The sequence below is a fragment of the Propithecus coquereli genome, unplaced genomic scaffold (genome assembly GCF_000956105.1).
Source record: "Propithecus coquereli isolate 6110/MARCELLA unplaced genomic scaffold, Pcoq_1.0 Scaffold834, whole genome shotgun sequence".
Classification (NCBI taxonomy): Eukaryota; Metazoa; Chordata; class Mammalia; order Primates; family Indriidae; genus Propithecus; species Propithecus coquereli.
The window spans coordinates 200,379-216,960 of record NW_012154552.1 but is presented as its reverse complement, the minus strand read 5'-3'; the positions used below and the strand labels follow the sequence as shown (position 1 = coordinate 216,960).

Sequence of the window (16,582 nt, the reverse complement as noted above, 5' to 3'; positions counted from 1 at the left end):
TCACATTGTGCCTTCCATCCTGGGATCCCCTAACCTAAGTTATTTATTAAAAATTTATGCACATTATAGTTTATTCTTTGTGCAATAAAATTCTATGGGTTCTGACAAATATTAATATGTAGTGTCATGTATTCATCATTACAATATCAAACAGCTGGGGTCCCCAAGCCCCAGGCCGCAGACTAGTACTGGTCCATGCCCTGTTAAGAACTGGGCTGCACAGCAGGAGGTGAGTGGTGGGCAAGTGAGCAAGCTTCATCTGTATTTACAGCTGCTCCCCATCACTGGCATCGCCACATAAGGTCCACCTCTTGTTGGGTCAGTGGTGGCCTTGGATTCTCATAGCAGCGAGAACCCTACTGTAAACCGTGCATGCGAGGGGTCTAGGTTCCGCGCTCCTTATGAGGATCCAATGCCTGATGATCTGAGGTGGAGCTGAGGCGGTGATGCTAGTCCTGGGGAGTGGCTGCAAATACAGATTATCATTAGCAAAGAGGTTTGACTGCACAATAAATGTAATGCGCTTGAATCGTCTTGAAACCATTTCTCCCCTCCCCCCTGTCCCTGGTACCAAAAAGGTTGGGGACCACTGCGTACAGAATAGTTTTATCATCCTAAAAGATCCCCTGTGCTTCACCCATTCAACCTTCCTTGCCTTCCCTTGAACCTCTGGCAACCACTGATCTTTTTACTGTCTCTACAATTTTGCCTTTTCTAGAATGTTGTATAGTTGGAATTATATAATATATATCTATTTAGACTGGCTTTTTCTCTCAGCAATATGCATTTAAGATTCATCCATGTCTTTTCATGGCTTGTTAGCTCCTTTGTTTTTATTGCTAAACATTTAGTTGTGTGGATGTACTACAGTTTGCTTATCCATTTGCTTATTACAGACATCTTGGCTGATTCCAGAGTTGGGTGATTTTGAATAAAACTTCCGTAAACATTCACATGCATGTTTTTTTGTGGACATAAGTATTCCTATCAGTTGGGTAAGTGCCTAGTAGTGTGACTCCTGGGTTATACAGAAAGACGGTATTTAGCATTGTAAGATGCTGCCAGTTACTTAACTGTACCATTTTGCATTCTATCAGCAATGAGTGAGAATTTTTGTTGCTCTGCATTTATTGCAGCAATTGGTATTGTCAGTTTTTGGATTTAAGCCATTCTCATAGATGTGTAGTAGAAACTCACTTTTGTTTTAACTTCAATTCACTAATAAATGAGTATCTTTTTATATGCTTATTTGCCATATCTGTCTCTTCTTTGCTGAGGCGTTTGTTCAGATTTTAGGCCCATTTTTAAATTGGGTTATTTGTTTCCTTGTTGTTGAGCTGTAAGAGTTTTTGTTTATTTTGGATTCAAGTCCTTTATTTGGCATGTAATTTAGTGAATAGGACTTGTGTGATAATGCACTGAGATGAGTAAAATGACGAGGGATGAGTCAGTTATGACTATATTTTCAGCCTGGGCTTCTGGGAAAATGAAAATAAATAGTAACAGAAAAAGGAAAATTGAGAGTTAAAATCTCTTTGGGAAGAAGTGGAAAGGAGATGACTCATTAATTTTGACTTAAGGTGGAGCTTGAGGTGATGGAAGAATATCCAAAGTCTAGAGATCAAAAATATATTGAAGATTTCTGACTCAGATTTTGGTGTCATCATCACGAGTTGTTGAGAGAAAGCAGAATTCAAGAGCAATTAGAAAGTTAGGGTAAGAATTGTATAATCTTGTGTCATGGAAATGATAGGAGGAAGTTTTAAGAAGGAATCAAGAGTTGCATGTGTCCCATATGGAGAACTCAATCAAATGAAATTTGCATTGCTTGTCTTGAAGGTCAGTTGGGCTGTCAGCTCACTATAGCATCCTGTGTCTTTTGTATCTGGGGACTAATATTTGCTCTGTTGAGACACTCTCTTACTTTAATAAATCTCTTATCTTTAGCGCCTTGTAGAATTTCTCCAGCTGAACTCTACCAGGGCTCTGTTGCAGGGTGAAGACAGACAAGGGTCTCATTTTCTTTTCTCTACTGCTACAATATATATGTGTGTATGTGTGTGTGTGTGTATGTTTAAATTGACTACTTAAGTACTGATTTCATTGAATGAAATAATTTTCCTTCTCACTTATACCATTCTGTTGTAGAATCCTAACAATTATGACTTTAGTTCCCAGCAGAATTAATTAACACATATGAAATTTCTGCTTTGTCTGTTTGGGAAAACATATAGCCTACTCCCTTGAGTCATAAAGATATGCTTCCTTCCTTCTTTTCTGTCTCAAAGTACAATCTTTTGTTGCCTTTTTTACCTAACCATCCATAAGGCGGGTAATTTATTGAAATAATTAACAGTGGAGATATAGTAGTAAAAATAATTACCATCACTGAGAATAATTATTCATAGTCTGTTTCTGTTGGGGATTGTTTAATGAAATGCCATACCAACATGAAGCAGCAATTTGGAAAAAAACATGATTTCATATGTTCAATGTGAAAACATGTAAAAGTATTTTGAAAATCCTATGTGTATTCAACAATTATCATTAGACTATGAAAATTATTTCAGTGAAACTGGCTACATACATAGAATATTAATGAATGCATGTCAAGATTATTCTGAACTTAATTTTAGTCATACCACTGGGTTTAGTGCCTTTGAGAAAAATGAAGAATTTGTGTTGTAAGGTAATAAAATATGAGAGTTTATTCATTCAACCTTTTTTAGCACCTATAATGTTCCAGAGCTAGATTCTCCTGTTTGCTATTATTGCTGGAGTTTCACTTGCTTTGAGTGTTAAATCTATGATAACTATTTACACAAAAGAAATACGTGCTTTGCAAGGCTTAATGTACAGCATTGGATCATGGTGTTGGTTCATATGTAACACTGAAATTTTTTGTGGAAAACAGCTTTGTAACATGATGTATTAGCCGTAGTTTAAAATTGCTTACCTTCTAACTTTACATTCTTTTTAAAATTCTTTTTATTATGGTAAAAATATAATGTAAAAATGTTGTTTTAACCTTTCAAGTATACAGATTAGTGGTATTAATTACATTCACAGTTTTGGACAGTCATCACCCCTACTTCCAAAACTTTGCCTTCACCCAAAACAGAAACTCATTTCTGTTCCATTGAGCAATAACTCTATTCCTGCTTTCTCCAGCCCTTTTGCCAGTAGATTAGAGATTACTGGATCTTGGCCTAATGCATCATTATACTGTATCTTTTACGTATATGAAGATGTTGTATAGGTGAATTTTATTCTTTTCAATTCTTTTACAGGTTTGACAGATGAAAAAGTGAAGGCATATCTTTCTCTTCACCCCCAGGTATTAGATGAATTTGTATCTGAAAGTGTTAGTGTAGAGACTATAGAAAAATGGCTGAAGAGGAAAAACAACAAACTAGAAGGTAAGATTTCTCTTATATTGAGTGTGGACTAATTTTCAGCTAACTTTTCTACCTGATGTCAAAGGAACAAGCATGTAATACCTTCTAGAAAGCAAAATATAAAGTAGACAAATATTAGCATTTTAAATCTATAGGAGTTTTATTCTGTTTAAAAAGATTAAGTTAGAAAGAGGAGAAATAAATACAAAAGAACGAATCTTGACTTAAAAAAAAAAAACTTGGCAAATAATTCTTGAGAATTCAGTTGATTTAGATATGACCACATTGAAAAATGCAGAAGTCAGTATTATACTTGATTTTATTTAATGATTGTTATTAATGTTGAGAAAAACATCATTATTTGTATATATTTCAATGATATAATTATATTATTATGTTTTACAAAAAGAAGTCTTAAAACAATTTTTATGTGTGCATAGTAGGGAAAGAATTGACTTGGAATTTGACTTTGATTCACACTTAAACTCTAACAGAACGTTATTCATTATGAACCTTTTTGATTTAAGCTCTAGATAAATGAAAAAAAGAGTGGAGAGCCAGTTTTAACTTTTGGGTTCCTGGGATTTTAAGCATATTTTGTTTTTAACTTTCTGCGAAGTAGCTTTCTATAGGAGGGTTCCCTTTGTTTGTTGCTCTCTTAGTCCCCAAAGTCTTTATTTTTATCACAGAGACTGCTTCAGCAGTTATATTTATGACAGAAATGTAGGCTCATAAGGAATGTGAAGTCAAATAAATTTTCCCTCAAATTGAACATATGTTAATATACTTGCTTTGAATGTTGTAGTATGATTTTTGTTTTGGTTTTAAATGAATTTGTATTTGGCCAAACTTGACTTTTCATTTCTGTGAATATTGTTTTTATAGTGGCAATTAATTTTATGTATAATTTTGACTATATAAATAACTTTCATATTAAAAACAAAAATACTATTTTGGGGGAAATTTTGTTAGTGTATCAACATGCTGTTTTTAAAGTACTCACATGATTGTTATTAAAATGTTACATGTATACCATGGAGTACTATTCAGCTTTAAGAAACAATGGTGATACAGCACCTCTTGTATACTCCTGGATAAAGCTGGAACACATTCTATTAAGTGAGGTATCCCAAGAATGAAAAGACAAGCACCACATGTACTCACCATCAAATTGGTATTAACTGATCAACACTTAAGTGCACATATAAGAATAACATCTATTGGATGTCGGGCAGGGGGGAGGGGGGGAAGACGGGTGGGTATATGCATACACAAAGAGTGCAATGTGCAGCATCTGGGGGATGGACATACTTGAAACTCGGACTTGGGTGGGGAGGGGGAGCAAGGGCAACATACGTAACCTAAACATCTGTACCCCCATAATATGCTGAAATAAAAAAGAAAAGAAAAGAAAAAAATATGTTATAGTGCTAAAAGTATAGATAATTTTCCTCACTAGTTTTTAAAGTTTCTGAAATTTTCTTACACAATGTTTATAATAAAAAGAGGTGGATCTTTGAAACGGAAGGCTTTGCACTGAAATATAAAACAGTTTTTAAAGTGAGTGTATATGAATATGTTTGTGTGTGTATGCATGTGTGTACAGATGGAGAGGAAGGGAGAGTGTGAAATAATAAATCAGAGACCAGCAGTTTCTTTTCAAAACACTCTTGGTATTTACTATTTAATATCAAGGACAAAGCTTGACATAGCGTATTTCAATTACTACAAACCTCAAACATTTGAAAGCAATTTGAGATGTTTAGTAGTTTCAAAAGTGTGACTGAGCTTTGCTTAGCACATTGTAAATAAAGATGCCAATTTCAATTTGCTGTGTAATGTGAGATAATAATATAGTATAAGAATATATGATCTTTGTGGGTTATTAAATTGAGTACAGGTCTTAAAAATGAAAAATTTTGCCTGCTGTTCTAGTGTTAATGTGAAAAATAATTCTTGATTTTTTATAAATATTTAAATGACATTCTGTATCTCCCAAATCTGTTTTTCTATGCAGTTAATCAAATAATACTTTAAACTATTTAGTGCATATACTAAGGGGTTAAATAATTATTAAGAATAACAACATGTAACTGAAACCCTACTTAGCTATTTCTCTCCCACCTTAAAAAAATTTGTTCTTATGAGGAGATGTTCCTGATGTGACCCTGCAGAGGGCTAGAGGCTGGGGGTGAGAGTGCGAATGGAAAGAAGCTGAATGGGCCAGAACTTGGAGCTTACCGGCTCGTGGTGAGGACGGGCATTGGCGTAGCCGTGTAGCAGAACGCGTCAGTAGTGAACAGGGGTACAAGCGATGTGCAGTGGAGGTGTAAGAAAAGGAACCTGTAATTCTGCTGTGCTGTCTGGTAAGACCCTCTGTACCTCCTCTTCTAAGGGCATTTATCGAAAGAATCTATCTCATTATGTGCCACTTCATGTTCAGGGAAATTTTGTGGCGTGGCCCGGGAGGACTACGTACAAGCGAGGTTGTTTCTGTTTCTCCCTTCCTCCCTTCCTTCTTCGTTTGTTTTCGTTTCATTATTTTTTCTTTTAAATTTTTTATTTTTAACTATCATGGGTACGTAATAGTTATGTATATCTATAGGGTACATGTGATGTTTTAATGTGGACTTACAACGTGTGATAATCGAATCAGGGGGATTGGGGTCTGCGTCACCTCAGGCATTTACCATTTCTTTGTGTTAGGAACGTTCCTATTTCATTCTTTTAGTTATTTTAAAGTCTACCCTAACTTATTGTTGGCTGTAGTCACTATGTTGTGCTGTCATTCTCTTTCTAGTGTTTTGAGGAAACGTCATACTGTTTTCCATAATGGCTATGTACATTTATGTTCCCACCAACACTGCGTAGAGAGTTTCCCTTTCTCCTCCCCGGCACTTGTTATTCTTTGTCTTTTCAATGATGCCATTCTAATGGGGTGAGACGATATCTCATCGTGGTTTTCATTTACATTTCCCTGATAACTAGTGATGTTGAGCATTTTTTCATATACCTGTTGGCCATTTGTTTGTCTTCTTAAGAAATGTCTGTTCAGCTCATTTGTCCATTTTCAGTCGAATTACTTGTTTTTTTGTTGTTGAGTTCCTTGTGTATTCAGAATACTAATCCCTTGTTGGATGAATAGTTTGCAAATATTTCCTCCCATGCTACAAATTGTCTCTTTATTATTTCTTTGCAGTGCAGAAGTGTTTTAGTTTTCTATAATCCCATTTGTTTATTTTTGCTTTTGTTGCCCATTTATTCTTTTGATAAATCTTTTCATAAAATCTTTGCCCAGACCGATGTTCTGAAGTGGAGGCATCATGCAGCAGTGACTGCGGACCCTGGAATGGTGCGACTTGGTGGTATCCTGGACTCTATGAGGCCCAATGTATTGGCAGCAAGCACCCCGGATGGTGGAGCACAGCTGTCTTTTTGGCCCTGGTGGGTCCTGGAACAGCACAGAGATTATTCCGCTCCCCAGGGACAGAGGGGTGTCTCAGCAACCCAGATTCTAGGGGGCTAGTTCAGCTCCAGGGAAACAGGGTACTGGAGTTGTCTGGCCTGTGGCATGAGGTGGTCTCAGCTCAGCCACTGCTCTGTTTCCCTGGCATGCAGCGTAATATGAGAGCTCAGCCAGGGCACAGATCGCCCAGGGTGGATGTGCTGCTTCAGCTCAGACTTTGGGGAGCATGACTGTTTTTTGTGGCCCAGGCACTATTTCCCTGAGATGCAGGATACTGTTTCAACTTAGGCACTGGGGAGATGTGGCCCCTCTGGGTGGCCAAGGTCCTATTTTCCTGGGAGGCAGGGTACTGCTTCAGCTCCAGCCCAAGGGGATGTGAGAGGGGTAGGTGGAGCAGTTCTACCTCTACTTGGTCCTGCGGGGAATGCTGTAACAGCCGTTGGCAGCTTGGCTTGGGGATGTCTGGCCCAGAGCAGAACATGCTCCAGTAGTTCCAATTCCAAGATGGTGTAGCCACGTGGGCCACAGGGCTGGGGCACACTGTCATCTCCTTCTGGAGGGGGGCCCAACTGTGGGGACTCCAGGCAGCAACCTTAGCAGGGCTTAGAGCCTGTGAGGACGGCAGGGGACCCCAGCGGTGAGGTCTGTAGGTGTCCAGGGGTTGCTGGGATCCTCTTGCTTACCTGCTTGCCATAAGGAGAAGTTCCTCCTGGTTCCCAGCTGATCTCCACTGGCGGATGGGGTGGTGGACGCCCTATGTTTCTTTCCCTTTTCTGTGTGGCCATCAAAGTTTCTGTGCTAGCCAGGATTTCTTTTACTCCTCTAATGCATTCTGGTGCTCTCCCTTAGTTGTTTTTATTAAAACGTAGTTACTCATTGTTCTGGCTCTATGCGAAGGGGACCGGAGCTATGGGCTTCCAGTTGGTCACCTTGCTGACATCACCTTTCTACATTTGCTTTTCAGTGACGACCTTGTGTTGTCAACAGAGCTGGTTTACCTTCCTTCCTTTTTTTATTCAGTATGTTATCGAACACCTACTGTTTGTTTGGTGCTCATAATCAAACATTTAAAATATGGACAATGCATGGCATCTTTCATACATTTGATAATATTTATAATGCGTCAGTATTGTTTGAGCATAGAGTGGTTTTAATTTCCAAGGCCTTTCTCATGTATCCACCCTTTACATTTGGGCACAATTAGTGAGCGTTCATTGTAGTTACACTCACCAGGCAGATGTGGAAACTGCAAAGGGAAGCAGGAGGATCATCAAGGTCAAGCATCTGGTTCCTGGCAGAATCATCAGCCAGTAACTCTGAGGTCAGTTTGGGGGCGTGAACTGTGTGCATCATGGTTGTTTTTGTGTCCCTTACTTAACACATCTGGCACATAGTAGGGGCTTTGTAAAACAGTTTTGAATGAATACATGAATAAGTTAGGTTTGAATTCTGCATCTCCGAGTGAACCAGGTGATGCTTGCCACTCCATGTGGTCACCATGCTGAGCTGACAGTAGAGCTATTCATGCTCTGCTTATCTTCCCCATACTCATTTCAAAGCTTCTTGAGGGAAGGGATTATATCATATATATTTTTAAATCCCACTGTGTTTTCATTCACTCAGCAAACTATGTGGCAAGCACTATTTCCTACTAGGATTATTAGATTGTTAAAAGGCTCACAGTCTAAAAATAGAAGAGTTGTAATTTGGTACTTTTTTCTAGTTAGTCTGACCGTTGGGTTAAGCATAGTCCAAACTTGTAGTTTCTGAGTTAGGGAAGTCACATGGTGAGCCGGGGAAGCTACATTGAGTCACTGTCTATTTTACTTCGATAAACAGATAAATAGAAGGGGGTTGGGGGAAAGGTAGACCATCACACATCCTCAAAGATTTAAATTTAAAAAGTCATTTTAATATTATTGTTTTCAGTTTAATTGCTTTCATACCATTTTCATTTTGAATGCATAGAATTCTATCTACAGATGAGAGGCAAAGTACCACTGAGGGTTGACCTCTGAACCTAAATTCCAAACAACCAAGTTTTAAGTGATGTTTGGAAATTGGAAATTTCATTTATTTATTTTATAACTTTTAATAATCATTTAGGGAATGTATAAAAATTTCCTCAGAAAGCATTAAGGCCTTTATATCCTCAGAGTAAAATATAACTTCTAAGCAGAGTTATAAACAGGTTTCATCAAACAACTATACATTCACTTGGAAAAAACTTAGGACAGTATCTAGGTCATGTATTATTTCACTAAATGTTATATTTTTATGCCAATTTTTATGCAGAGTAAATTTGACAGTAAATTTGGCTCAGCTGGTACCCTTCAAGACTCAGATTACTAAACTATGTAACATATGTACATCCTTATTTATACAAAGCATAAATATAAAATTATTAAATAAACATTAGGATATCATGAAGGTCAGCAAGAACAAATCAAACAACCCCATTAAAAAAGGGACAAAGGACATGAACAGAAACTTTTCAAAAGAAGAAAGACTAATGGCCAGCAAACAAATGAAAAATTGCTCAACATGTTTAATCATCAAGGAAATGCAAATCAGAACCACAATGAGATATCACTTAACTCCAGTGAGAATGGCCTTTATCGAAAAGTCCCAAAACAACAAATGTTCGTGTGGATGCAGAGAGGTAGGAACACTCATGCACAACTGGTGGGACTGCAAACTAGTGCAGCCTCTGTGGAAGTAGTATGGAGATACCTTGAAGAACTAAAAGTAGAACTACCATTTGATCCAGCAATCCCACTACTGGGTATTTACCCAAAGGAAAAGACATTCTATAAAAAAAGATATCTGCACTCCATTGTTTATAGCAGCACAATTCACAATTGCAAAGATGTGGAAACAACCCAAGTGCCCATCAATACATGAGTGGATTAAAAAAATGTGGTATATGTATACCATAGAGTTCTACTCAGACATAAAAAAATGATGAACTAATACGTCTTTTATTAACCTGGATGGAGCTGGAGCCCATTCTTCTAAGTGAAGTATCACAAGAATGGAAAAGCAAACACCACATGTACTCACCATTAAATTGGTGCTAATTGATCAAAATTTATGTGTACATATGGAAGTAACATTCATTGGGGATTGGTCAGGTGTGAGGGGGGAGGAGGGGAAGGGTAAATTCACACCTAATGGGCACGCTTGAAGCTTTGACTTGGGTGCTGAAAAGGCAATTTATGTGACCAAAGTGTTTGTACCCCCATAATATTGTGAAATAAAAAAAATATATATATATCAATTTTAAAAAGATGATAAATTTTGTTATGTGTATTTTATCTCAAATTTTTTAAAATTAAAAAAATTAAAAATTATGTCTTATATTTTCTTAGAAACCTTTAGGGATATTTCCAGATTGATTTAGCTATACCTATCTGCTGCTCTTAGCATCCCTGGCTGTTTGTGATGCTATGGTTAGGAGTAGGTCTCTTTTATGGGGCTTTAGAGAGAAGACCCTCTTACAGAAAATTAATTATAAAAGTGATATTTGTTTGGACTGAGAAAAAAAAAATCCCCATAAATTATGAATTCTTAAAAGTTGAAAAGTGCCATAAACATCACACAAATCCAAAAAATTAACATACTGTTTTAATTAACTTCCTAAAATAGCCTTATAGTACTTTTTTGTTTTTTGCTACATATTAATATTTTGGCTACATATTCTTTGATTTCTATGTGATGATTTTGTAATATGCAAAAGATAGAAACATAATTTATTCTTTCTATTAGCATGATTGAGGGAAACAGGTTTTTAAATTTTTTGGGGGTCATTTAGAAATGTTTAAGCTTTATAATTCATTATTAGTGATGCTATATAATTTGATTGTTGTCCACTTTGTGGAATAATTTAGTATAGGAGGTGCTAGGTGTACTCCAGAGAGGCCGAGCAATATTTTATTCATACATAGAAGTGATGAAGAAACTCATAAATATATCCCAATAAATCTGAATTAAATATATCCCTGACTCAATTTTGCTTTACCCGGGTCCTCAAGATGCTGCGGCTACTCCAGAGCTGCTTGACATCAGAAAAAGTCTGACAGAGAGGAAATCGGGCTGAAAGCAGACAGTGGTGTTAACCAACTGCATTAATACACCTCACTGTTGCAAATTTTACAGTTACCTGGAAAAACACGTTACAGGCATGTCTCAGAGATCTTGGAGGTTCAGTTCCAGACAACGGCAATGAAGGGAATATCACAATAAAGCAAATATCACAAACTTTTGAACAAAGAGGTATTATATTTAGTTACTCTTGAGAAGGAACTTGACAGACGTTGTCATTCAGCACGGATATCGGTCCTCTGCTCGGCCTTCTCTCCTTCCTCTAACGGAGGTGTTTTTCCTCCTTTCCCAGTCTCCTATGACATTTCTCATTACTGTCCTTGAGGAGATAGACGTTTTGATGTTTGTCTGTTTAAACAAAGTGATGTCATTGGTGTTAGAAGTTATAATTTATATAACTCCCTAACTCTTTTAGATGTTGGTTTAATAATATCTGAGTTTTATTTTACTCAGTGAAGATAGGTTTTCAATGAGTTTTGCTAACATGTCTTGAGTTTTACTAACACCTTAACATAGTAAGCACACATTAAGATATTTACTTTAGAAAAATTAATTTTAATAGTTTTTATTGCTGCTATAACTACATAAGCGAAGAAAATATGTTTATATCTATAGCTGCCTCCCAGAGGCAGAGCTACAGGCAGTAGTAATTTATAATAGAAGCCATGCCCAGTATTAGAGAGATCATATTTATCTAAAACTGTATAGCCCATAGATCTGTTTGTTGTTCCTTGTGAGTAGTCCATCAGCAGTATATCTTAATATTTGAACTCTCAGTATTACAAATTGAATGCCTTCATTGAAGTCGAGATTCCAGATTCATCTATCAAATGCAGAAATACTTGCTGCCTGTTCTATATGTTCTTAAATGCCACTGATGTCACTGTGAAAATGTTCTCACTTTTCATATACCCAAATAAAATGATAGTTTCATGATAAATTGCATAAATTTACTAAATATTATCTTATCCTCATCTTTCATTCTTTTTATTTGAAACCCTTAACATTTCAGTAAGTACAGCAGTCCCTCCATATCCTCAAGGGATGTGTTCCAGGACCTCCAGTAGGTGCCCGAAATCACGTATGGTGCCAAACCTGATTGCCGTCAGCTGGAGCGCATTTCTGTTTCTGTCTCCCGCCCACAAATGCAATGCTTTTTCCTTCCTAACTAAGCACTTACTGTGCACTGTGGCCATAACTTTTATAGTTTGAGGCGGGGCAGCAAAACTAGCACTAATTTTTCTTCTTCTCAATTTTGTGGATGGAAGATTCATTTAAACCAGAGATCCTAGCAGCCTCAGCATATGACTTTTTTTCTTTCCTTAGTAAGTCCAGAACTTTCAGCTTTTCACTTAAAAGAAGCACTTTGTGGCTTCTCTTTGGCATATCCGAATTGCCAGCATCGCTGCTCTTGCACTTTGGGGCCATTAGTAAGTCAAATAAGGTTGATTTGAACACAAGCATGGGGATACCACTGAGTATCTGATACTGCTTAGAGACTACAGGGTGGGGAGTGTCTGCAGGACGGAGGTACCAGACCAAGGAAGGACTCGTGTCCTGGGAGGAATGGAGCAGCGTGGCACGAGATTTCCTCGCACTACTCCGAATGGTGTGCACTTCTGAGTTGTTTGTTTCTGGAATTTTCCACCTACTGTTTTTGGACCATGCTTGACCATCAGTAATGAAACTGTGGAAAGTGAAACCATGGAGAGGGGACCACCGTAAAGAGTTTTCTTCATTGACCCTGGCAATTTATTTTTTTCATTTCAACTTATGCCCTCTATTTACTCTCCTTCATTACTCTGCTCCCATAATTCGTGGATTTGAAAGAAGCTGTGATTTTGAGAAGATAGTATTCTCAGCTTTGCGCAGTGGCAGTGTCGTAGCCAATGAGGTTTATCCGAGGCACGATTATTGCTAATTGAAAACTTCCCAATGCCCCACCATGACGACTTGCAATATAGTCGGCATTGGCGATTTTTGATGCTCCCTATGGGGACTGAATTAAAAAAAAAAAGGAAGATGGCATTCTCTAGCAACATCATGGTATTTAGCACAATATTTTATTTAGGCTTTGGAATTAGACAACTTTAATTTGGGATCTACTACTTAATATTTAGTGAAACAACCTCATTTAATTACTTAACCTTAGTGGGTTTGTTTCCTCATATCTAAAATGGGAATAAAACCTACCTCATGGGACTGATACAAGGATTATTACCTGATACATGCTAATCATTCACAAAATGATAACTGTATATATTTTAAAAACTGACTTCATATAAAAAACAATTAACTTAATTTTTCTCACATACAGTCCTGTGAATTTTAACACGTGTAGATTCGTGTAACCACCACCACACTCGGGATACAGAATGGCATTCTCTCATGCTGTCCCTCATAGTCATACCTCTGTCCACCCACCCCTAGCAACACGGATCTGTTCTCGATCACGGTAGTTTTGCGTTTTCCAGAGGTCCAGGTAAATGGCATCATGCAGTGCTTAACCTGTTTGGACTGTCGCCTGCCGTTCAGCATGCAGTACCTTTGAGATTCTTCCAGGTTGTTGCATGTTACCAATCGTCTGTTCCTTGTTATTGCTGACGAGTATTCTGTTGTATGGGTGTACCACAATTTATCTGATCATCTCCTGAAGCATATTTGGGCTATTTCCAGTTTTTTGGACATTATGGATAACATTAATGCTATTTTAAATAATTCCCTAGAATGAGAGATTTCTTTCCATGGGAAATGCTTGGTCATAATTGCTTTAACTAGTATTTGTATGCTGACCAATCTTGTCTTGTGTTTTTCTCTTTGATGAGATTTGAGAGATAAACTAAATCTCATCTTTGATAGAGATCTGTGAGTCTTCAGAGTCCATATGACTTATCTTGTGTTTATATGTGTGAAAAATGTCATCTATTTCATACTTATCCTTCTAGCTTCAAATTCATGGACATATTTATTTACTACTTTTCAAATTTTAAGAAGGAATCTTTTGGTGGCATAGCCTGCCATGCATTTACCAAGCTTCTAATCTCTTATGCAGTGTTTGACTCAGTGGGTGTATATTAAATGCTCATTTAACAAATAAAGATTGAATGAGTGAATGAATAATTAATAAGCATTGCAATATCTCTAATGAGATTAATTTTGATTTAATTTTGTAATATAATGAATGTAAGATTGTATTTTTTAGCATATTGTGTTAAAACATAGTTTTTTTATATTAATTGGAAGTAGTCTTTAGAGGAATTAAACATGGCTTACCACAGAAAATGAGTCTTTTTTAGTATCCTAGCATATACTGTCTACAGATAGTTTTTATTTTGCTCTCCTATGGCCTTGCTGCTATTGATAAGAACATGGGCAAGGGAATAAGTAAGTATGTAATTTAAAGCATAATGTGATATTTATGGTTATTTGTTAGAATTTTTTTCTAATGATTTTATTTGGTAAATGATAGAGGACAAACACGTGACTTGTTCTGAAGCGCCAGAAGCTCTCACGTTAATCTCACTCTTCTATCCATTAGTGAAAATTACTTTTTGGAAATATGGAAGCCACTATAATTTGTTCTTTCATTCTTAGCATGAGAGGTGGTGTCAGACTGTTAAGTGCTTTTATATTGTCAGCGGTAATATTGCTATCAAGTAAGGTTTTATGTATAATAGTTGTGGAAGTTTCTTTGATCTGGGTCCATAAAAAACGTGGCAAGAGAACCTCTTTTTGGTGTGTGTATTATCGTTGGGGATAATGTGACTCAAAATTAAGGTGAATTCTTGGAGGTGAAGCGTACACAGAGTCTTTTAAGGTTCATTTTGAAGGAGAGAAGATAAGGAATAGTATCTGGAAGGTGAGGTTTTGTTTTGATTTTTGTTTTTAACATGGGAGAAGCAAGAGACTTTGTATGCTTATGGGGAATGTTTCAATAGAGAGGGAAAATTACTGATGCAAGAGAGAGAGGAGATTGCTGAAGCCATGGCCTTGACCAGGAGAGAACAAGGTGTAGCACCAAGTGGCAGGGCTGGCCTCGGGTAGGAGGAAACGGTATTTGGAATCCTGTTTGAAAATGTTCTGTTGCATAAGGCAGGATAAGGTAAAATATTAAAGCCAAGGGAATGATATTTTAGCATATTTTTATTTCTTATTTACAGTTTCACCAAGTTTTATTGGTGTAGATTCTTCCCTTCCATAAATCAGAGAATCTTCTGATAGGTCAATTTCATCTTATTCAGTATCTTTTAAACATAAATAGAGCAGCAGTAGTTGAGAAAATGAATGTACTAAGCTCCCCTTTTTAGAGTCAATGATCCAGTCTTACATTCAAGAAAATATACTATAAATAAATTTTATTTTATTTTGCAATAATTAAAATATTAAACTAAATGATAAGTTTAAGTAAAGAAGTGTACATTTTATGTTTCTCTGTAGGGGCAAAAAAACTAGAGACTTCAAAATAACTATTTACCGGATGTTAATAAAGTTGCAGAGATTTGTTATAAGCTACACTTGTTATAGTGTAGCCAAAGATGGCAAATACGAGCACTGTCGAAGTATTGAGAATGTATTGATTAACCTCTGAAGACTCACGTATTTATATCCTACACCTATGACCTTATGACCTTAAAAATATTTTAGAAACATTAGAATGCAAAGATGCACTTCATGGACTGTCAGAGCATTCTATAGCTTCTGAAAAATACACTGTTCACTTCTAAGAGAATACGAAAAAGTCAAATAACATCTTAGTGTTTTTATGAAAATAGTTTGACACGTGTGCCCTCTGAAAGGGTGTCTGGGGGCCCAGAAGTCAATGAACCACACACCGAGAACTTGTGCTACATAGTAAAAATGATGAGTTTGAATGAAAGGTTAGACTTGCCCCTAAGGCTGAAAGAAGAGAACAACAAATCCTCTCCCCAATATCAATTATACAGTGGACAAAAATTGACAAAAACAGCCATTCTAGTGCTCTGGAAATCATTCAAAGGCATACAACAATCCAAGTAGCATTTATACTTTAAAAACTGCCGACCTTCAGTAGGAACTGTGGACATTGGTGGTGTTATGGCCTGCAGCTGCTCCCGTCACCCCCTGCTCCTTAGTGAGTTGGTGCAGAGGTTCTGACAACTTCTTTTCTACACTTGAAGGGACTCACCCAACTTGGGTAGTGAGCAGGACCCCCTCCCCCCATCAATGGCATTTTGGGAGCCGATGACTGGGGAGGGCTGGACAGTAGTCCTGTTCTGCTAGCCCGAGGTTTCACTCAAGACTGGGGTAAGCCTGTTTCTGGCTGACGTGCACGTGTGCATTGGAGACAGGAGAAGGCCCCCATCTCTTCACCCACTGGCCAACCCTTGAAAAGGGCCCCCGTGGAAGGCAAAACCAGGCAGACCTTAAAATGGTATGAACTTCGGATGTGCTTCCCTACTGATGGACAGACCCATCAAAAGAGGATGGAGGATGAACGAATTTGTGCCAAAAATTAGACAACTTAGATGAAATGGACAGATTCTTAGAAAGATACAAATCACCAAAACTTAATAGCAAATAGAAAACGTGTGGCTTAGATTAATTAAACATCTTCCCACAGCAAAAAGCTTGGTCC

The 16,582-nt window shown here is 37.2% G+C and overlaps 1 protein-coding gene across 1 annotated transcript in view; it reads left to right on the top strand.

The window, feature by feature from the left end:
- Positions 1 to 1,442: 1,442 nt before the first annotated feature.
- The window catches only part of PDE10A (phosphodiesterase 10A), a 196,876-nt gene continuing 181,736 nt past the window's right edge, over positions 1,443 to 16,582 (top strand). Inside the window, exons 1-2 of the mRNA XM_012663847.1 lie at positions 1,443 to 1,446; positions 3,291 to 3,419. Of these exons, the coding sequence (XP_012519301.1) occupies positions 1,443 to 1,446; positions 3,291 to 3,419 (133 nt within the window). The remainder of the gene's footprint in view (positions 1,447 to 3,290; positions 3,420 to 16,582) is intronic.